The following is a 23,103-nucleotide window of genomic DNA, read 5'->3' as shown; positions in this document are numbered from 1 at the left end:
TGAACCCTCTGAGGGCAGGAAGACGCGCCTTCAGTGTAAAGGTTCGAACCACAGAAAAGGAAGAAGAAGAGGAAGCAGTAGAGAGTAGTGAGGTTAGTGACAGACGTGAGAGAAAGGCGTGTGGAAGCACACGGTTACATGTAGGGTCAAGAAGATCACTCCCACTGGAGGTCATTGATCCATCAGCCTCAGACCGCTGAGCTCAGCAGGTCTTCTGGAGGACGAGGCGCAGATGAACTGAGGAGACGGGAGTAGCAGGATGTCAGGATCAGGGCGGGTTCAGCTCAGGTGTGTCTACCCCCGACCAAACAGGATCAGGTGAGGTTCAGCTCAGGTGCATCTTCCCGGACCAAACAAGGACATTGATTAGGTTCAATATTCAAAAGATGCAACATTGTCTGAACCAAAGATAAGTCATTAAGGAGCAGGCAGGCTTCAGGGCGCCTTGCTCAAGGACGCATCACTGTATTCAGAGGACTTGAACCCGGCACCATTGATTTGAGAGTTGAACCCCCAGCCCCCTACCTAGTCCACTATGTGCAGATAATGCAAACTTATGAGGAATCCTTGATGGTAGAGTCCTGGTTGTCCTCAGGATTTGCCTTCCAGATGCAAGGCTTCTCCATCAGTCCTCCAGATTCCTGGTCTGGTTACAAACGTAATTCGTCTCACATATCAGGTAACAAACACAGGAGTCGTTTGTCTCTAATATCAGGTAACAAACACAGTAGTAGTTGGGCTCTAATGTAAGGTAACAAACACAGTAGTAGTTGGGCTCTAATGTAAGGTCACAAACACAGTAGTAGTTGGGCTCTAATGTAAGGTCACAAACACAGGAGTAGTTGGGCTCTTATGGCACGTAACAAAGTAGCAGCTGTAGTTTGTCTGGTAACCAACCACAGTAGTATGCCGTAACTTGTACTGGACAAACTAATCCTGCGTTACGACAACTCCACTCTGTTTATTTCATGCAAACTTACGAGGATCCTGGTTGGTAGAGTGATGTCGTCCTCCAGAGTCTTGGCTCCCCATCTGCTCCTCAGCCAGAGTCCTGGTCTGGAACAAACAGTGCGTGTCTGGCCCCAACGTCTAGTAACAAACATGTAGTTTACTTTAATTCCACTTTCTTGTTAGGTTAAATCATACTTACAATCCTTGTTGGTAGAGTGATGGTCATCCTCCAGATTCACGGCTCCCCTACCAGCTCGCCTCCGCTCCAGAAACACCTTCTAGTAAGAAGACAGCGGTAGTTGGTTAACACATGTCAAAGTAAAAGCAGTCCTCCCTGACCTGCTCTGTCCCTGACTCTCAACCCTAACGCTGAACCCTCTGAGGGCAGGAAGACGCGCCTTCCGTGTATAGGTTCGAACCACAGAAAAGGAAGAAGAGGAAGCAGTAGTGAAGTAGTGAGGTTAGTGACAGATGTGAGGGAAAGGCGTGTGGAAGCACACGGTTACATGTGGGGTCAAGAAGATCACTCCCACTGGAGGTCATTGATCCATCAGCCTCAGACTGCTGAGCTCAGCAGGTCTTCTGGAGGACGAGGCGCAGATGAACTGAGGAGACGGGACTAGCAGGATGTCAGGGCGGGTTCAGCTCAGGTGTGTCTGCCCCTGACCAAACAGGATCAGGGAGGTTCAGCTCAGGTGTGTCTGCCCGGATCAAACAAGGACATGATTAGGTTCAATATTCAAAAGATGCAACATTATCTGAACCAAAGAAACGTCATTAAGGACCAGGCAGGCTTTGGTGCGCCTTGCTCAAGGACGCATCACTGTATTCTGAGGACTTGAACCCCCAGCCCCCTACCTAGTCCACTATGTCCAGATAATGCAAACTTACGAGGAAACCTTGATGGTAGCGTCCTGGTTGTCCACAGGATTTGCCTTCCAGATGTACGGCTTCTCCATCAGTCCTCCAGATTCCTGGTCTGGTTACAAACGTAATGTGTCTCTGATGTAAGGTAACAAACACAGTAGTAGTTCGTCTCTAATATCAGGAAACAAACACAGTAGTTGGGCTCTAATGTAAGGTCACAAACACAGAAGTAGTTTGCCTCCAATATCAGGTAACACACACAGTAGTAGTTGGGCTCTAATGTAAGGTCACAAACACAGGAGTAGTTGGGCTCTAATGTAAGGTCACAAACACAGGAGTAGTTGGGCTCTTATGGCGCGCAACAAAGTAGCAGCTGTAGTAACGTCTGGTAACAAACATGTAGTTTGTCTTATTTTTAAGCCCTTTATTTCCACTTTGTTGTTTGGTTAATACAAACGTACAATCCTTGTTGGTAGAGTGATGGTCATCCTCCAGATTCACGGCTCCCCTACCAGCTCGCCTCCGCTCCGGAAACACGTTCTAGTAAGAAAACATAGCGGTAGTTGGTTAACGCATGTCAAAGTAACAGCTGTATTTTGCCCTTTAAGTCAACCATTTAAGTAAATACAAACTTACGAGGAATCCTTGTTGGTCGATTCCTAGTCGTCCTCCAGCGTCTCAGCTCCTCCATCAGCTCTCCTCAGACAGAGTCCTGGTCTGGAACAAACAGCGGAAGTCTTGCTTCAACATGTGGTAAAACAGATGTAGTCGTCTGGTATATATGGTACAAACGCTGGTAGTTTGTGGTAGCAGTATTCTACGTGAAGTGGCAGTGAGTGTGATGATCACTTCAGAGTCAAGCGCCAACTACCCCACGACAGACGTCCTTCACCAGGCAGGGCCTCCACCAGCTCCTCAACCAGGCAGGGCCTTCAGCACGGCTCCTCCATCAGCTCCTTCAGCCATGGATTCCTGTCTGGTTACAAAGACAGTTGGTCTCAGCAGTAAATCACCTGGGGACGCAACACACCCCACCCCCTGCATCTGAGGTTCACTTGTAAAATGGAAGACAAATTTTAACATATTTAAACACTTAAATTAGACAACGTCTGCAGATTGTCGCGTTCAGCAATTCATCCACTACGGTCGTAGCAGCACTAGTAACAAAAATTGGCTCATATAACTCTTACATAACCCCCGTATGAATTAACTCAAATCACAGCTAGGCACAGATTTAAAGTCATAAGATGATCACAAACAGACGTAAACTACCGTGGATTTTAGTGCTTCATGAGCTTGGTGATGGTTACCCTCTGGCCCGCCGCTGCAGGCCCCTGGTCTCCAGTCTCAGTGTCCGGTCCATCCTGGCACCACAAGCCTCCGGTACCCAGCCTCGCCTTTCAGCTACAGCAGCAGGATTATATCAGCATTTGCCCAACAATAAACTTAATTGACTCATCCAAAACCGAGTTACACAATTAAATTATTTTATAACTCAAGGCTAAAAAAGACTTGAAAAAAAATAAAAAGAGAGAAGTGGTTCAGGCCATGCATCGAAACTGACCTGAGAAGACTACTCACACCAGAGCACTGACCTGTTCTGGAGGACTTCTGACAGGAGGTGGCGGTCTGGCTCTCGGTGAGGAGGCAGACACCTTGGGACAAACTACATGTTACCTATTTAACCTTGTACAGTTCTAGAGTATCTTCTACTGAAACATGTGGGAAGGACGGCCATTATTTTAGCTTTGATATTATCCAGTTGGTAACTCTGCACCAAAGTCGTTGTTTAACGTCATTCCATTGGGTAGGGTTTAACTTCAGTGTTCTGTGTGTTTGGTTAATACAAACGTACAATCCTTGTTGGTAGAGTGATGGTCATCCTCCAGATTCACGGCTCCCCTACCAGCTCGCCTCCGCTCCGGAAACACGTTCTAGTAAGAGAACACAGCGGTAGTTGGTTAACGCATGTCAAAGTCACAGCTGTATTTTGCCCTTTAAGTCAACCATTTAAGTAAATACAAACTTACGAGGAATCCTTGTTGGTCGATTCCTAGTCGTCCTCCAGCGTCTCAGCTCCTCCATCAGCTCTCCTCAGACAGAGTCCTGGTCTGGAACAAACAGCGCGAGTCTGGCCCCAACGTCTGGTAACAAACATGTAGTTTGTCTTATTTTTAAGCCCTTTATTTCCACTTGGTTGTTTGGTTAATACAAACTTACAATCCTTGTTGGTAGAGTGATGGTCATCCTCCAGATTCACGGCTCCCCTACCAGCTCGCCTCCGCTCCAGAAACACCTTCTAGTAAGAAAAAAAAAACACAGCGGTAGTTGGTTAACACATGTCAAAGTAACAACTGTATTTTTCCCTTTAAGTCAACCATGCAAGTAATTACAAACTTACGAGGAATCCTTGTTGGTCGATTCCTAGTCGTCCTCCAGCGTCTCAGCTCCTCCATCAGCTCTCCTCAGACAGAGTCCTGGTCTGGAACAAACAGCAGAAGTCTTGCTTCAACATGTGGTAAAACAGATGTAGTCGTCTGGTATATATGGTACAAACGCTGGTAGTTTGTGGTAGCAGTATTCTACGTGAAGTGGCAGTGAGTGTGATGATCACTTCAGAGTCAAGATCCAACTACCCCACGACAGACGTCCTTCACCAGGCAGGGCCTCCACCAGCTCCTCAACCAGGCAGGGCCTTCAGCACGACTCCATCAGCACGGCTCCTCCATCAGCTCCTTCAGCCATGGATTCCTGTCTGGTTACAAACACAGTTGGTCTCAGCAGTAAATCACCTGGGGACGCAACACACCCCACCTCCTGCATCTAAGGTTCACTTGTAAAATGGAAGACAAATTTTAACATATTTAAACACTTAAATTAGACAACGTCTGCAGATTGTCGCGTTCAGCAATTCATCCACTACGTTCGTAGCAGCACTAGTAAAAATAATGGCTCATATGACCCTTACATAACCCCCGTATGAATTAACTCAAATCACAGCTAGGCACAGATTTAAAGTCATAAGATGATCAAAAACAGACGTAAACTACCATGGATTTTAGTGCTTCATGAGCTTGGTGATGGTTACCCTCTGGCCAGCCTCAGTCTCCGGTCCATCCTGGCACCACAAGCCTCCGGTACCCAGCCTCACCTTTCAGCTACAGCAGCAGGATTATATCAGCATTTGCCCAACAATAAACTTAATTGACTCATCCAAAACCGAGTTACACAATTAATTAAATTATTTTATAACTCAAGGCTAGAAAAGACTTGAAAAAAATAAATAAAAAGAGAGAAGTGGTTCAGGCCATGCATCGAAACTGACCTGAGAAGACTACTCGCACCAGAGCACTGACCTGTTCTGGAGGACTTCTGACAGGAGGTGGCGGTCTGGCTCTGGGTGAGGAGGCAGACACCTTGGGACAAACTACATGTTACCTATTTAACCTTGTACAGTTCTAGAGTATCTTCTACTGTAACATGTGGGAAGGATGGCCATTATTTTAGCTTTGATATTATCCAGTTGGTAACTCTACACCAAAGTCGTTGTTTAACGTCATTCCATTGGGTAGGGTTTAACTTCTGTGGCAATTAATGACAGCAGATATTTAGAACGTACAAAAGCTGAACAAAGAACACTAAACCGTATCGATGTTAAATCAAATATACTCAACTCAGCCATATTCAGGTGCTGGGTACCGTTGAAGAAATGTCAAATTGTCTTCCACCTTGAAATGATTTTCAGCCTTCACCAAAATGGGCCCGCAAGTACAACGCTGTTTAGTACGCAGAGAGAGTCCCATCACGTCAACGTGGTTAAAAGTACGGCGCAACCATCGGAAATTAAACATATTGTACGACGTACGTGTCAGTATGTATTTAATATCAAATTTAAGTTTAAGATAAGGGACAACAATTCCCAATGGAAACGACTGAAAAATAGTTTCCGTTGGCAACGGCTCGAGGTCACGCAAATACAATCCAGAACGTTCCGCCAGATTCCCTCAGGGGACTCCCGTCCAACTAACTGCCAGGTGGTTACTTATGGTTGTCAAGGCTACAACGTTCGATGCTAACCATTGGGACTAAATAAGTGACCGCACTCAGAACCTTCCACGGCGGGAAGCACAAACTGTCCGACTGGAATACGAACATTCCGGCCGGAACCAACCAAAGAAAAAACAGAACCAGCGCCTCACCTTGAGCTGAACGGAGGAAGATCCTGAAGTCCAGCGATGGTCTTCATTAAAACACAGCCAACAGACTTACCTTGATGTGATCTGTTTGTTGCTGTTGGTCATTAATATTCAGTGTACCTTTACATTATTATGCACCCAGTGTGTACAAGTTATATCACTCAAAACCGTACGAAGAACCAAACTACCATGTACGACCCACAACGACTTTAAACCTAAAATCATTCAATACAAAACCCTGTACATTTTACAATTATCTAGATTATTCAGGGTACAAACCATGCAGAGCAAATCTAAACGTTGAGCTCGACCATAGCCCTGCAACGTCACCCTGACCGCCTCATCACCAACAGCAACTCATGCCAACCAGCCAACACATGTACAGGTCCAGTGATATGTGGGCATCTGAGTGAAAGGACTGCCCATGATAAAAAGAAGCCCAATTCCTGAACTATCCAACCATCTTCATGGTTTAAAGATTTACAGACTTGATATGCCATTGTGTCCTAATCACCTTTGTCTGCTCCCTCGTTACTTATAAAACTCTACATCTCCATCACTAGAGTGTTGCATCCTACTCATGGGGGTGTGGTCTGGGTGAGCAGAGATGCATGCTGGGATACAGTGCGGTCTGAAGTCTTCAGTTCTATAGACACGCCCCTCAGGAGAAACCAAGTGTTTGAGAATCTGTCGTGACATCAGTTACATGAGCTGGAATATCCTTCTAGATGGCGCCAGGATTCTCAGAGGAGAAAGGCCAAGAGGAAGATGTGAGGGTTCTTCCTCTCAGCCAGTTGAACACAACAACGGTCTTCAGAGTACCATGGAACACTTTAAAACATCCTCTTTACACCTTGAAGCCCCAGTGAAGGCTTCCTTACCTCCTCAGCTGAAGAGCACAACTTCAGCTCGAAGAGCGCACTAGTTGGAGTTCCCAGATTGATTCTGATTTAAGGGAACCAATCGTTCAGCTAATCCTTGAGATGACGTGCAACTGAGAGCAAGACAAGATCCACAGGGCTATCCATCAATCCAGCCAGGTAGGAAGAGCCGTCTCATTACAGGTCTGAAGGTCATCTTGAATACCCATTTAGGTCCCTATCCAACTTCAGACTCTCCTTGTGGAATGCCTTTAGGTGTCCGTCCTCCATTGATCCTGATTGGTGTAGTCCTAGTTTGAAGTTACTGATCTGAACACGCCGCTTGCAGCCTTTTACACTTGATTTGGATACTCTCCTTCCTGCCCAGTGTGTTGGATATCGCTCCGGAGCGTCACTCAGGGCTCTTCATGTCTACTGGAGGCCCTTAAGTAAACGTGTGGCCGTCCATCAGGTATGATTTATTTGACCATTCCAATATCCCAAGCCAATCACACAGACCCCCGTATGAACATTATCACTGTCAAAGAAAGCCGGGCACACACACACACACACACACAGAACCAAGGACACGCACGTAGAACCCCATGCCAGGTGGAACCAAAGACACGTAGAACCCCATGCCAGGCGTGTGTGGGAGACAAACAGTAGAACCCTAGCGATGTTCAAAAAACATCCATCTCATGCCAAACCCAAAACACACACACACACACACACACCACTGAGCCATAAAAGGCCAAACAATCATGCAGGGTAAAAACCTCATGCCAAATAACATTCCATCATCCACCCCCAGCTCTCCTGCCAGGGCACCCAGAACAGAACAACCAATGTCTCCAGAGACGCAAATTATGTACAACATTCTTCAGTGGCGTCCCACATTGGTGATGGATTATGCTTGGTGTCTCCCAAATGTGTCCCAGGTTTATTCAACGTCTCTGAAGTCATGTCTTTGTAGTCCAGTGGTTTCCTGAATGAGGGGCCTTCACAGATGCAAACGGTGCAGCTTTAGTCAGCCTGAGGACAGGTAGGAGGTCATCTGTTCAGAAGACCACCCAGTGGAGGGGGTGTTTCTTGAGGAGCAGGATCCATCTGGGGATGGCCCCAAATAAGACCTTCTTGGAAATGAAACTGTTCCTGAGGAGTCACAATGCCTGGAGGGGACTGTTGAATGTGTTCCATGGTTCTCTGTGTCAGAATGAAGTTGTGTTTAAGTCGTTGAGATGAGGAGCCCCCTCATCTCCCCCTGGTGTTCCTCCTTCTGTATCCCGGTCTCCATCTTAAAGAACATTCCAGTCCATGTAACTGACGTCACGACGGTTTCTCAAACACTCGGTTTCCCCTGAGGGGGCGTGTCTACAGACCTGTAGACTTGAGACAGCTCTGTATCCTAGTATGCACCTCTGCTCACTCAGACCACACCCTCCTCAGTGAAGCAACACTTATGTGTTGAAGATGCAGAGCTCAGGAAAGTAGCTGGAAAGAAGACTGAAGATATCAGAACCCAACCCATTACTCCAGCCTACAACAATAACTTGGAGCCTGTAACCATTTTAACAAATCATTAAAACCAACATAAACCAAACACCTAATTAACCCATGAACCAATAAACACTTACTACTCAGATCAACCTTCAGGTAACGGGTTAACTCACCAGGAAGCCAAAACACATCAATGTGCCCAAGAGTAATGAGAAACGGAAGACTTACAGTTTGCAGTTCATCTTCATGGTTAAGTCGGGATACTCACAGAACTGCAGTTAAATATCCATGATGGACCTTTGAAGGAAGTAACAGTTTACTCATGGTCCCCAAACTTGGGCACTGTCCCACAGTTCAACATCTACCATCTCCATTAAATCAGATAAATGACTGACAATACAAATTCAGGTCCTATGGGATCATCCAACTTTTAAATAAGGATTAAGATAATTAACTAATCAAGCTTTTTAATACAAGTTATACTAATTATTTGACCGTCATTAGTCAAGTGATTTACCTTTTACTTTGACAAGTTTGAATGTATAGTCCCTAAAATGTTACTTTCAGGCGTAGAATCATCATTTAAATTTCAAATGAGTTAAACCAATACAATCCCCGATTCCCTTCACACATTATCTGTGATTTATATTCAACATACAAGTCACGACAGTTGTGCTTTGCCACACAACTCTACTCACATCAGGTTCACACGAGATGCTCCTCTTTACTTCAAAAAGTCTTCACACACGTTTTGGTTTCTGGGAACACAACATACCGCGTTTGGGAGACGCTACACTGCCAAACATTAGAGCACACCAACGCACTGTCCGGTTCCCTCTTAAGTAAAACGCACCAGATGCAACCAATTAACTAATTAAGAAAACCACTTGGCAGGCGAGCTGCGGCAGAGGAGCGAAATGTGTTTGTGAAACGGATGGATTTATTTTACATTTATTCATACCGATATCCATTTGTGTGTGCATTGAAATGTATTTGTGAGAAGAGAGTAATTTATATATAAATCACAAAATACATTTGTGAATCCTTCTCTGTGCATTCATTATTAATGAGACTGTTCTGACACGCTGACCCATGCTCTGACCCCATAGAAGCTTGCTAGTTATCAGATTCCTAACCTTCTTTCTTGGGCCATGTCTGTCTTTGACCTGCTGCGGATCTATCGCCATCTAGCGGAGACCGGGGACGGCTGAGTACAACCAAGTGAGTGAAAAAAAAAATAAAGGAACAAATTCACTTCACTAATTTGAGCTCCTCAGCAACGAGATCAAGGATGCATAATTTACTTTGGATGCAAGAGTTTTTCCCATACTTATTTCCACCAAAAATAAATGGAACTGAACAAGGGCTGGATAATAAGAATCTAAAATATACATGAAACGTTTCTCTAAAGTGGGTTTACTTCAATCTTTTTTAAAAAAAGCTGCTAAACCATGTATAATTCTGTACAGTCATTTTAAGTTTATTTCATGCACTGAACACCCAAGTCAATTTCCTTTCAGTATTTATTTAAGGTAATTATCCTTAACAAAAAGGTTAATTAGTTATTTTCTTTTACATTTCTCATGTATATAATATGTACATATGGTAGTCTGCATTTTTTGTTTGTGATTAAGGAGTTAGCACAATAGTCATGGTGGTAGCCCTCCCCTTGGTTCCATTTCTGGTTTGGTTTAATTGGTTTACACTATTAAATATCCTCTTCTGAATCAGAGAAAAACAGGCGCCCGAAGTCCAGAATCAATCCAAGTGTCCATCACATCAACACCAACAAACCAAACCCTGCGGTTGTCTTTAATAGCGCCTTTTACTGTGTACCATGGAGAGAAGATGTAACACATTTATATCTGTCAGTATCAACGGGCCCCCTTTTACACCACTAGGTTGGATGTTCATCACCCATTACAAGCATAACATACATCTAATATATACAAATGTAGAACAGACGAGAATGCCTGTTGTGATTGTTTCACCTGAGGTTGTGCCAATGTAAAGAATACAGATATTGATTTGGTTTTTACTGAAACTCAAAGTAGACTAATTCATTCGTCTTTCAGACCTGTATTCATTCTGGACAATTAAAAGAAAAAGTAATCATTTATTTCTTCCAATTGAACATCAACTATAGTCATTGTATTTGTGTCCAACAGGAACTCCTACAGAAAGACCACAATCAAGAGGTTACTCAAGTTTTGCATACCAATAGCGTCAAGTTATTGTCAAAATGGGGGTCTTGAATTAAGCTGCGGCACAAATGGAGCCAAGAGCACTTTGAAACTGTTGACATAAGTCAGTACTTTCACTTTGATTTTGGAGACAAAGTCAGAGAAAGACAATTACAATTTCTGATATTAACAAATGTATTTTAAGGCATTTTTATATACCATGTACAATGTATAAATCTTGACATGCTATTGTTGAATGTAGGGTATGACATTACCATGACTTTTTTTTTTCTCGAGTAAACAAAAAGAAGAACGGAAAAAAATCAAAACAACATACCTATAGTTGACTTGCGTTTATAGAATGTGGAATAAATGATGGTGTGGTTATTCTAAAAACAAACCAAGCAACGACATCAACATAAAGATAACCTATTGATAATCCTGATACAGGACTAGTAATGTATAAAAACAACTGATAGTACAGTTCAGACATTAAATTCACAGTATTCTTTCTCAAGAGGTGCTAGAAGAAACAAAACTGTATTTTACGTGTAAAATCAAACACCCAAAAAAGAAAACAAAATCTCCACATCCATGATATAGTAAAAGATTTTTTTTTGTTATGCTTTTTTTTTGAATGCTTGAAATAGAGTAAAGAAAGTAGGAGAAAGATGAGGGCAGGGAGAAGGGACAACAACAACAATTCAAGAACACCTCCACGACAGACGAAAATCCAATACAATGGAAACTTAGGCAGTTGGGGAAACCGGGGAAACCGAAAAAAGCTTTAAGGGAGAAAAACCAAACAAAGGGGAGGGAATGGCCGTCAAGTGTGTCCAGGGTAACGTGTGGCGGCATCCTTAATTTGTCCCTCTCAGCACCCCCGAAAGTTTCCATCCATGAGTCTGTTGCCATAGCGATTAAATTAAATACAAAACAATAAAAACTGGAAATCCTTCTGGTGCCAGTATCGATATGTAGATATGGTGACATCTTTCAAAAAGAAACTTGCATGCCACCTTGCAACGGTACAGCAGTTTATCTCCAAGGCGACGCATCAGTATTTGCTAGCTTGTTCGTTTGTTCGCTTATTTTCCCCCGTATTGTGGTTGTTTGACTGAAGTAGATGGATGTTACCATGGTTATGCGTGTGTGTAATCTATATATATATATATATAAATATATATATATTTATATATATATATGTATATATATATTCCTGAGTCTTCCACTGAGCAGCAGCTGAGATGTGTAAGCGTCGGGGTATTGGGTTCTTTTTGTCCTTTGTTTGCATTTGTACAAGTATATATTAATCTTTTAATTCCCGTCGTAGATATTTCTTTAGTGAAAGCGTGTGAACCAGAAGTGTACAGAATTTGGGCAAAATAAATCGGCGGGTCAAAGTTCAGTGTCTTCCCATTGATTAAGCACCACGTCCAAAAAAAGTGTGTGGGGGGGGGGGGATTGAGTTTCATTCCTTTGCTGTTGACAGTTTTCTTCTTTCTTTCACCCCATCATAGAAGTATTGTACAGTATTTCCCAGGTCTGAAAGAAAGAAGAGAGGATTGAGAGATTTCGCAGGGCGGCTGTTGAGCAGAAGATCAACGGTAAACCCTTAGGGTCGGGGCCCAGCGGGGGGGGCTGCTTACTGGAGCAGTGGCAGCAGCAGGGCTGCGTTAGAGGGGTGTGGAGCTGCACAGGCTGCTGGAGGACGACTGGGAACCTCCGTTAACTCCGTTGCAACCATTAGCTTTAAAAAACGAATGACATTAAAAACAATTCATCAATTGCTACAATCAAATCAATTACACCATACCAAAAGTGGATGATAAATGGACATGATTTATAACTACAAATTATGCAAAGTGTGATTTTATTTTGTGTCATTTACCTAAAAAAATCATTTTCATATTTCTGAGTAAAGCAGTTGGATGAGTGTGACGGCTGCGTGTTCAGTTCAGCTCAGCGTGGCGGTCGTACCTGCGTGTCCGTTGTGGTTCTGCGACGAAGACCCGAGCCGTCGGTCGAGGGAGTCATTGGCGCCTTCACCGGCGTGCCGTCTCTTCTCCGGCGAATGGCCTCTGTGACCGTCATCGCCGTGACACCGCCTTCTGCCGCCCTCGGCTCTCTCCTCCTCGCCGCCGACCCTGCGAGCCTTGCGCTGGCCGTCGGGGGTACGCTCCGCCTCGCTGTCGCTGTCGTGCCTCCTCTTCCTCTTCTTCTTCTTGTGTTTGGAGGACCGGCCCTCCTTGTCAGACTCCTCCTCAGAGTTCCTGTTGAGGGCCGACAGGAACAGGTTGTTTTTGTTACCAAAAGCATTGGCAAACAAACATGAAACAAATGAGGCGGTGTCACACTCGTACATCCTGCGAAGTGTTTACTGAAGGGCTCAACAATACAGGTCGACTCAACGGGCGCTTACCCGCTGTCCCGGTGCCTCTCTTTGTCCTTCGACTTCTTCTTCTTCTTGCTCTTTTTGTGTTTCTTCGCCCGCTGCGCCTCCTGGCTGTCCTCCCTGTCCTCGCTCAGAGGAGGCGCGTCGCCCCGGCGCTCGGGGCCCTCCCTGCTGGGGGCCCGTCTGGGCGGAGAGAGGGGAGGCGGCGTCGGGGAAGCCCTGGTCTTGGTGGGGGCCGCGGCGTCGCGCTCCCTGTCCCGCAAGGGGCTCCTCTCCTCTCGGCTCCTCCCCTCCCGGCTCCTCTCCTCCCGGCTCCTCCCCTCCCGGCTCCTCCCCTCCCGGCTCCTCCGGCGGGGCGGCTCCTCGCGGGCCCTCCGGTCCCGCTCCTCCCCCCTGGAGCGCTGCCGGTGGTAGTGGTGCGAGCAGCGGTCGCGGTCCCGCTCCCGGGGGTGGTGCGCCGTGCGCTCCCACCGCCGCTCGCACTCCCAGTCCCGCTCCCGGTGGTGGCGGTCCCGCACGGGCGAGCGCTCTCGGTAGGACCGGGGGTGATGGTGGTGGTGATGAGGGTTGCGGGGGTCCCGTTTGTAGCGGGGGTCGCCGTCCGAGTCCCTCTCCCGGCTACGGCCGCGGCGGTCCCAGTCCCGCCCTCCCCGGTCCGACGAGTACCTCCGGTCCCGCTCCCTGTCCCGGGAACCACGGCGTTCCCTCTCCTCCCCTCTGGGGCCGGCCTTGGCTGGGTTCTGGGGCTCAGCGCCCTCGGGCCTCCCAGTGGGGCTCGGGGCCTGGCCGTTGGTCGGCGGTGGCCCTGGCTGCTGCTGCTGCTGCTCTTTCCCCCCTCCGCTGCCCACCCTGTGTGGGGCCGCGGCGGGCCCCGGGGTCGCCGCCGGAGGAGGAGGAGGAGGAGGAGGTAACTCCGAGGGAGGAGTCTCCTGGTGTGTGGAGGAAGAGGACGAGGAGGAGGAAGAGGAGGCGGAGGAGAGGGAGGATGAGGCAGCGGAGGACCTGGGAGCCGGTGCGTGGCCCCGGGCCCCGGGGGCTGCAGACGGAGGGCCAGCGTCAGAGGCCGCTGTATGTTTGGGCGTGGGGTCCAGCGGCGCGGGGGGCTGGCTTTCACAGGCGGCCGCCGGGGTCCGAGAAGAGTTTCCCTGGGTGGCGGTGGTGGTGGTGGCAGGGGCAGCGCTATGGCTCTCTTGGCTGGAGAGTCAAGTGAAAGACAACAGTTAGACAGTCGGATGACATTACCGGGGTTTCTGGCAAATGAAGTTAAGTGGAGGGGAATGTGCTGCAGCCAAAATGTGAACAGTGGAATCATTGTTCCGAGGCGACTCAAATTCTCTCTGTCAAACAATCATGGATTTTAAAAATAATAAACCTGTGCATTATAAATGTTGTATAAAAACAGGATAAAGAGGCTGCTGTAGGCAATAATTCAGAGGAGGAAAACCAGAGCAAAAGCGGGCATGACTTTTTAAATCAACAACCAAAATAAGCAATCCCTCCCTCCCTATGTTTCTCTGCCGTTGTAAAGTGTTGCATTCACGCACCTTTGGTGAAGCTATGTTAACGCTGTGTGAGAGCATGTGATTGAGAAGATGGATTCTCCAAACCAATTAGAGAAGAGAAGAGATGCCCTGATTGGTCAGAAATTAGGGGGGGGGGAGCGGTCATGAAGCTACATTTTATCATACAGCAGTCAAGAAACAGATATTCACACATATCACTCACTAATTTAGCTGACTGATGGCTATGGCATTTCACAACACATTTCACTCAAATAATAGCACTTCGATCATATTGGTATAGATCTTACCTACAGCACCTTAAGTAGGCTTACAGCAATTACATTACGCTTACATATTAACTAATTATATTAATGCCAACCCTAACCCTGCAGTTATCACCCGCGGTTACTTGGACTACCTGCTAGATCCCGGCAATAGACACCCTGCCTTAAATTGCTTTACTGCGGAGCACTGATTGTGGACTTTGGTTTTCCATTGTAAAGTTTACGTGCTTTAGGGTAGTACACAAAAACAAGGCAGGGATTACCCGCATGCCTGCTCGCGTAGGTGCACGTCGGTAGTGTATTCTCGCTGTTTTATACGCCAATATGCGTCATTCACAAGTTTTTTGAATATGTGTGAACTCTTAATCGATAGGAACCTCACGGTATGAGGATGGATGATCGGCTGTGAATACGGTGCATAATGGGAAAGAAGGGGCTCTCCATCTCTGAGGCCAGCCACGGTTCAGTTTCAAAGTAATGTACTGTATTAATTACGGTATACTATATTACCCCAAAGTATAGTCAATTAGGCTAAAGTAGGCTGTATGTTCTGTCAAATTAGCAGAAGATGCCATGAACAGAAGTGCATAGTCATCATAATTCTTTTAACACCTATATACTTTGAAGAGGCGCGGTGCCTGGCTTATAGGCAGCAGTGGAAAAGCCTCCATTAGTCCAGTCATGGAAGAGGGTCGTGGGTGATCTCACCTTGGCTGACTGTGGTCGGACGTCGAGCCGTTGGTTGTCGCATGGCACGATCTGCCCTCATTCACGGCTTTGGTCTGAAACACACAAAACACGAGACGTCTCACAATTCCATTCAGGCTACGACCACACCTCCACAGTAAGACCCGTAACCTAGGAGACCCTGCCCTAAACATCCGCCATCAAAGCACGCCAACGCTACCGTGTGTGGGGCGTCGCCGTTCCCGTTGACCTTCGGGTGTCCGTTGCGGTGCCCGTTGTGGCCGGGTTTGGCCACGCCGTTGGTCTGCCCGTTGTGGTGCGGCGCCCCCGCCTCCCCGTTGGTGGGCCGCGGCGCCGGCCCGTAGACGGCGTGCCCCGCCCCGCTCCTCCCGTTGAGGCGGGCCTGGGCCATGCCGCCGCCGCCGTTCTCCAGCGCCGCCGCGGCCGTCTCCTGGTCCGACTCCTCGGACGACTCGTGGTCGTAGGGCACGAGGAAAGACGCCGGGCCGCTGCCGTTGCCGCGGCGGTGGTGGTAGTCGCCGTTGCCCGACGACGAGCCGTTGGCGTGGTGGAGCTGCCGCGGGACAAAGTGGAGGTCCGAGCGGGGGGCGTCTGAGGTAGGCTGCGCCGAGGAAGAAGAGGAGGAGGAGGAGGAGGAGGAGGAGGAGGAGGAGGCCGGCTGTCCGTAGATGGACGAGGAGGGGCGGGCCTGCTTGCCTTGGCCGATGAAGAAGGAGAGCTTCTGCCTCTTGTCCGAGTCAGGGATCACCGTGGGCCGGGTCAGCGTGTGGGAGGATGTCGAGGAGGAGGAGGAGGAGGAGGAGGAGGAGGAAGAGGAGGAGGCGGATGGGCAGTGGGCGGGTTTCCCCATGCCACCACTGCTGGTGATTAGTTTGGAGCTCGACGGGTACTCCCTCAGCGGTCCGTTGCCATTGAGGTGGAGGGAGTTCTGAGGAGCACATTTAACAATTACACATGGTGATACATCGGATTATACAGGGTCACGTGACCCTCTGGTCGTACACAATTCCTGAGCAACAGCGCACAGTGAGGGGCCGGCGGTACCTTGGCCATGTGTGGCGGCAGCTGCGGGCCGATGAAGCCTGTGGACGTGTGCCGGGGGGCGGTGTTGATGCGCGGTAGGACCACCGGGCGCGGCGAGGACTGGCCGGGGTTACCCACGGTCGCATGAGCGTATTCCCCTCCGCTCTTAGCCTCGCCGGACCTGGGGAGCACAGACCACAGACACTCGGGTCAGAGCCAGGGCCTGTACGTGCCAACCGGTTCACTATCAACGTTATAGATGAAGCAAGGATATGAAATCCCATCCAGCCACGGCGCAATCAACGCGGTTGTACCCCCCTGAAGTACCCTGCAGGGAACATGTCTGATACACGTTAAATACTGTAATCCTTTGTCCCTGTACGAGGGCGTGTCAGCCGGTTGGCCAGGCGTGCTCACCTGACGTAGAACAGGATGTAGGCCTGCTGGTTCAGCACCGATCGGATGTCACTGATGGACACGGAGGAGTCGTTCATCTGATACCATTGACCGTTGCTGGCCTGTGATGACAGGAGAGAGGAGGGTAGTAAGGTTAGCTGCAGTACCACACACACAAGGCCTTTTTACACAGCCCAGCCGGTTAGATGACGGCTTGGCACGCCCGGCGAGACACACACACACACACACACACACACACACACACACACACACACACACACACACACACACACACACACACACACACACACACACACACACACACACACACACACACACACACACACACACACACACCCCTTAACACCACCTCTAGACAATGTTGACATGGTATTTGGCCGACAACACCGACTTCATCTTATGAATCTCACTTGATGGACATTTATAACTTTCTATTCGACTTTGACAAAGCAACATTTAAATCCAAACCGATCAATGTAGGCATCCTTCATACAATTTATGAAGACTGCTTAACAGAAAGAACTTTAGCATGCATTATCACCTCTCAATAAAAAAGAAAGCAAAAGTGCCTCAATACCTTAATGTAGCAGAAGTAGTGTCCTGCGTGGCAGCTGAAGCCAGAATGGACCAGCACGGCGTACAGACCGTACACCTGCGGCTCGCCCTGGCTCTGGGACATGAAGGGCCGCATGTCAAGGTACTCTGGGTACCTCACGTCCTGGAGAACGAGAAGAAACACACGCACTTAGAGACACTCGCCCTCACTCGTGTTAAGGGCCGTACAGACGGCGGTCAAACGCCACCTCGTCCACAGCCAGGTGTGGGATTTCACGACGGGCGCCCACCTTGGTGATTTTGCCTCCGCTGAAGTTGGCGAAGCGCTTGAGTGAGATGGTGAGCACGTTGGAGCTGCGGTGGATGGTGAATCTCTTGGAGGCCGTGACCATCTTCTTGCACCTGAAAGACAAACGCGTCAAAGAACATGTTAAGACCGGACGTCTGTCTCTGCTCCTAAGAGAGAATGTGTCGTGGAGGGAAAGATGGAAGAGCGGATGGAAGGACTGGTTGGTGGCTTACTTGGTGCATTTGTAGGCATTCTCCCCTTCAAGCTGTTCCGGCTTGACAAACTGCTCCAGGGCCTTGCCCACACTGGGAGCGGTCTGCGGGGAGAGAACAAAGGGGAATATAAACACAAGTGTCCAACACAAACAGATACAGTATAGATCCATTGCATGGTTGGCAGAGAACAGGGTTTTAGAGCTCAATGGCATACCTTGATCTCCAGAGTAATGTCCAAGAAAGGGTCAAACGTGTCAGAGACTGCTTTACAGTTTAAACATTTCACTGTGGAGGAAAGAAAAAGCCGGGGTGTTCCGTTAGTGCCTGGCCGCCAATGACTAGATCATAAAAACAATTATATATATTTATAGCCTTTCTGTATGAATGCTTTCAATAATATTTACTAGACATTATTTGACAGTCCCCTTGCCACAGCATCCTTCACTGCTGGGGTTAGAACCAGGCTCAGCCGTACGCTGATACTAGCCTCTATGGTGGTGCAGCCACCCAGCCCAAAATCAACCCACAGTGTTCTTCTGGAGCCCTGCTCTGTTTAATTATCACTGAAGAAAAGGTACTGGCAAACAGCTCACCTCTGGACCTTAAGTACCCTCCAAAGACTTGATGGACGAAGCTGGTTGCCTGTGTTTGCCTGTCCAGCCTGGAAGAGATTGATGACATTAGTATGTCTCAGTATTATCGAGGCAATGACAAACCTGGGAGTACCTTTGAAAAAATAGACCCATTCATTACATTTGTTAAAGGTTTATTTAAATGTCTTTCTTTAATTATGCAGTAACATGGCAGAAGAGTTTTACGATGTGGGAGTAATCGTTAAGGCACCACTAAAACTACAAACACTGCTACAAATGCCCAATTTTAAAAACAGTGTACACCTCAAGAGAGGGTGAGTCAAACATAAATCATTGCAGATCTCCAAAAAAACAACAACAATTACAATAGTAACCTCTGGTCTTGTCAAATCCGCCCAGTACTATAACAAACCAGTTAGGGCAGAATCAATAATCTGCCCTCATATGTAGGGATCTACAAGGTTGCAATATGGGCACAGTCAGAAACAGGTTGAACATATGCCTCCCATTGGAGTTGTTAAAAATGCAACCGAAAGTATATTCAAACTGTCATGTCCCCACACTATATGTTTGCATGAAAGTACGTACTTTGTACCAGGCAGGCAGGACTTTTGCATAGCATCCACTGTGTAGCGCAGGAACTCATGAGCATCCTCCTGACTCCCGTAGCGAAAGTGCTTAGCAATCCCTGCCAAGAGCACACAACGTTAGAGAGTCACGCCCACTGTGAAGAGAACTATCCACTTGGGTTTGGAAACAAGTCGGGATTTACAGCAACTTGGAGAGTGGTTGAGATGACTAGAACAGAAAATATAGAATAACGACCCAAATACATTTGGCAAGGATTTTCTTTCTTGTTTTTAGATGTTAATAACTAATAAAGCTGTGGCATGCAAGTGTCCTGCAAAACAACAAACCGTACTTTTCAGCTCGTTGAGGACCACGATAGGCTTGATGACGTTTCCAGTATTGGCAAAGGCCTGTATGATGTGGTTTTGCATGGTGCACATCATACAGAACCCGGGCTCATGACCTACCACAGGAAAGGGAAAAAGAGTATTAAAATCAAATGAATAAATAACACAGAGTACAGAGAACATGTCTCTAGATATAGCAGAGAAGTAAACATGTCTCTCGAGACAGAGAGGCATAACAATAATCACAATCAGTCAAACTAACCCCACTTTCCAGTCTTGGATTAATAAAGTACATCCCACCTCTTATCCTGCTTTTTTCTAGCCTCCCATGGGTCTCTACACCCCCCGACACCAGAAAGAGTTTGGGGAGGCCCCCCAGGAGGGACTGAGTACGGTCCACTTACATGTCTTTGAATGCTCCTGCGTCAGCATGTAGTTGGCCAGCGGCGGGGTGTAGGACAGACACTGCAGCGCTGCGTTGAGGAAGCAGGTGTTGCCCATGTTCTGGAGCCCCGCGCCCACTCGCTGCGCCTGGCTCCACCGCAGGCTGAGGCGCTCGGGGGGGAAGAGGACCTTCTGGGGCAGGGCGATGCCATCCCCACCGGTCATCACCACTGCACGCAGCCGCAACATCCGCAGACAGACACCCGCGCCATTGTCAGAACCGTCGCTTTACACGCAGAGCAAGCAACACATGAATGCTGCCTTGTTGACGGCCTAGCGGCAGCGGCGGCGGCGGCAGGATGACAGCTGGCTCAGATGAAGCGAAGTCCCATACATCACGCATGTTGGACAAGTAGACTGTGGCATAGCACTGCCTAATCCAAGAACAGGAATACCCATTGTGGAGGAAACAAGGTAGTTCCTAATAATTTCCTGCTAAAAATCATTTTGTTAGTCCCCTGATATTACCTATAAAGCGGTAATACCCGGGGGAGAGTGCAAACGTGTAGAATCAAAACTCCTTTCCGGTCATGCATTTGGCCAATTGATCCATGTCCTCCAATCAGGGCCCAGCCTGGTTACATAACAGGGTCAGCCTGGGAGTGGTAATTAGATAATGAGTTCAGCCTGTTACTACGGGCTAAGGTCTGTCTGCATAACAACAGTGCATAAGTCCTGCGTAGTGCATCACTCCATCTGTCTGTGTTTAATGTTCTTTCTAAAAGGGGAACGCCATGCCACCCTGCTTGCCTCAGCACGTCTGTTACCTGTGCCTCTTTAATGCTGTACCAAAATGAGAAGGACTGATAGCCAACCTCACTGTCACAACTTCAAAACACAAAAAGCCAAATAATAAACACAACGCCTCAAAGCCATGACGCATTAGAGATCGCCCAGCTTGCCAGCTGTAGATGACAAGACTGATCCGGTGAAAGAGTCGCATGGAACTCAACATCGTCGTAGACATATTGAGTTGAGTCAATTTGCATATTTCCATCTGTTATTCAACAAGTTTGAATGACATTTATATTGTATTTATAATCAACATGCATGGCCGTGGTTCGGCTGCGGGCACCACCCAGCTCTTACCCGGCTCCTTAGGCCGCTCCATGGAGTGGGGGCTGTTGCTGAAGACCGTGGCCCCCGGCGTTGGGCCCCGGCAGCCCACCGTGGCCTTGCCCCTTGGGGAGTCACCGGGCATGGCGGGGCCGACTCCCCAGCTGCTGGAACAGCTGCCGTCCATCCCCACGTCTCCACTTGTGAAGGCGGCGTGCTTGACCCCGACTGACTCAAGGTCAGACTTCTCTGAGGACCTGTCAACTATGGTCATTGTTCATCGCTGGAAGGGGGAAGAGAAATATAGAAGCAGAAATATTAATATGGTTTAATGGACTTTAAGACAAGGAACAATCGCTATGATACTGTACAGTATAAAATTGAGTTTTACAGTTTGGAATGATTGACATGTCTAAAGATGCAAAAGAAGATATGGTTTTCGCTTTTAATTTGCGTAACTGAGCAGAACAGTTTCACTTTCAAACGTTGGTGTTAAAAACAAGGCCGGAGAATGACCAAGTTTATAGGACATTCAATCATTAACCTATCAATAATTACTGTTGATAATGTAGCATACATGATTTGGATACTTGATTAAGAATAAAAAATCCCCCCAAAATACAGGAAAATGAACAAACACAGCAGAGTTGACCACTACTGCTGACAAACTAATATGTGCCAATGTAAGATAATTGTACTACATTTAAATACCCCTTAAAACAACGTAGCATAAAAATGTTTGCTTTCTCACTATCCAAGGAGCAACGTTGGATTTCGGTTTGTAATCCAATTGCAGTAGTATGCCGGAGAGAGAAAAACATTAACGTCCAATACTATGTCCCTGCAAATTCCGACGCTGCAGTTTCAGGACCGCATTTATAGGACCCTTGTTTTATGGTTTAGGTTTCTATGACTTAAAGGCGCACGCGAAGGCGAATTATTTAATCTGATGATGGCGTTGAAAAATATGTTACGGTAATGGGTCCCATTAAAACATTACGCATTTGAGCTGGTTTGGTTTAGGTATTATGCTAGAGATCGTTACGTTTAGGATAGAGATGGTTAGGTCAAGGAATTAGGTTATACATGGTTAAGTTCATGTATTTTTCGATATAGTTAGGCATTAGGTTAGCTTTGTATTGTGCTTCCAACAAAAAAAACGCTTCCTGAAGGCATTGAAAAACGAGGGTCCTAGAACAGCGGCCCTGCTTGTGCAGCATCCGGCAGTGCTTTGAACAGCCTCCCCTTTACGGCAGCTGTCCCCTCCCACCTGCCGTAGCAGACTGGCCCACATCGGCTACTAGGGCTTCACAGCTAGCTACTTCCCTTAGGCCTCGGCACGCAACGCTGTGAATTATTCATACATAATGAAAGAATCATTGCCCTGGCGCTGCACAGACAAGGAGGGGGGTGTTCAAGTGTACCTTCTGGTGTTTTGGTCGCAACTGAGTAGGCGAGGTGTGCTGTGTGCGTTGCCACAAACACCATGGTAACGGCGAACAATGCTAGCGCGGCGGTGGGGGCAGAGCTAACCTTGCCATTGTGCAATGTGAAGTGCTGTTACTACGCCACGGAGCGAAGCTACCGGACCGTACCCGATGTGATACAATAACACGATGACATGGTGTCCGCTTCCTTAAGAAAATAACACTGAATGCCAGAATAGCGTGGATGAAGGGGTGGTACGGTGCGGAATGAGTAGCCTCCACAAGGAGGGGCTCGTCGCCGGTGTGTTGTGTGGCGCTCGCTGCGCTGCTCCCTCCGACATGACACTCAGTGACTGGTAGCCGGTGAAAGGCAACCACAGCCAATCTGAACGCGCAGAGCACTCTACAATAACACATTTGCATTACGTTACTATCGGTCTCTGGTGGAAACTTAAATAAACTCACCTATCGCATTTTATAAACGTGTTGATAGTCGTTGTAAATCCATTCCCTTATTTCGAGCGGGCGTCCGGCGGTGAACAATGACGTAGACAGTTGCCCCACGGGTACATCCGGGTGTCTGCGATAAAAGACGATTTCTGATTGGCTTAATTTACCGTCACGAACGTGCGCAGAGATACTGTGTTCTTTCGGTTCAGTTCCCGGTACACTGTGTCACTTGCGTTATGTAAAACACATTTCGGGTTATTTTATTCATTAC

At 47.6% G+C, this 23,103-nt stretch overlaps 1 protein-coding gene and 1 long non-coding RNA gene across 3 annotated transcripts; both read right to left on the bottom strand.

The window, feature by feature from the left end:
- Window positions 1–1,613: 1,613 nt before the first annotated feature.
- On the bottom strand, window positions 1,614–4,064 carry LOC115530963 (uncharacterized). Its single transcript, XR_003973817.1, has 3 exons — window positions 4,039–4,064; window positions 1,843–1,930; window positions 1,614–1,652 (listed from the first exon to the last, which is right to left on the bottom strand). It is a non-coding gene; the product is annotated as an uncharacterized LOC115530963 (long non-coding RNA).
- Window positions 4,065–9,833: 5,769 nt separating this feature from the next.
- On the bottom strand, window positions 9,834–22,972 carry usp42 (ubiquitin specific peptidase 42). Of its 2 annotated transcripts, none has more exons than XM_030340534.1 (18): window positions 21,707–22,168; window positions 20,989–21,238; window positions 19,860–20,069; window positions 19,461–19,571; window positions 19,127–19,226; window positions 18,539–18,606; window positions 18,160–18,230; window positions 17,964–18,046; window positions 17,732–17,843; window positions 17,464–17,604; window positions 16,887–16,987; window positions 16,491–16,650; window positions 15,646–16,374; window positions 15,447–15,520; window positions 12,980–14,146; window positions 12,538–12,830; window positions 12,207–12,307; window positions 9,834–12,102 (listed from the first exon to the last, which is right to left on the bottom strand). In XM_030340534.1, exons 2-17 carry the CDS (start codon window positions 21,227–21,229, stop codon window positions 12,234–12,236), a joined length of 3,735 nt encoding a protein of 1,244 aa, XP_030196394.1. In that variant the 5' UTR covers window positions 21,230–21,238; window positions 21,707–22,168; the 3' UTR covers window positions 9,834–12,102; window positions 12,207–12,233. The 2 variants fall into 2 exon arrangements, with proteins under 2 accessions (XP_030196394.1, XP_030196393.1); XM_030340533.1 differs by lacking the exon at window positions 21,707–22,168 and adding an exon at window positions 22,848–22,972 and having other exon boundaries at window positions 9,837–12,102.
- Between the last annotated feature and the right edge of the window lie 131 nt (window positions 22,973–23,103).

Source organism: Gadus morhua, chromosome 18 (genome assembly GCF_902167405.1).
Source record: "Gadus morhua chromosome 18, gadMor3.0, whole genome shotgun sequence".
Classification (NCBI taxonomy): domain Eukaryota; kingdom Metazoa; phylum Chordata; class Actinopteri; order Gadiformes; family Gadidae; genus Gadus; species Gadus morhua.
The sequence above is the reverse complement of the archived record's forward strand: the minus strand, read 5'-3'. Positions and strand labels throughout refer to the sequence as shown.

Coding starts and splice junctions, on each gene's coding strand:
- usp42 (XM_030340533.1), bottom strand. CDS start 21,229: ATGACCATAGTTGACAGGTCCTCAGAGAAGTCTGACCTTGAGTCAGTC. Junction 19,572..19,859: donor GCAGGAGCATTCAAAGACAT/GTAAGTGGACCG, acceptor TTCCTGTGGTAG/GTCATGAGCCCGGGTTCTGT. Junction 18,231..18,538: donor AGGGTACTTAAGGTCCAGAG/GTGAGCTGTTTG, acceptor TTTCCTCCACAG/TGAAATGTTTAAACTGTAAA.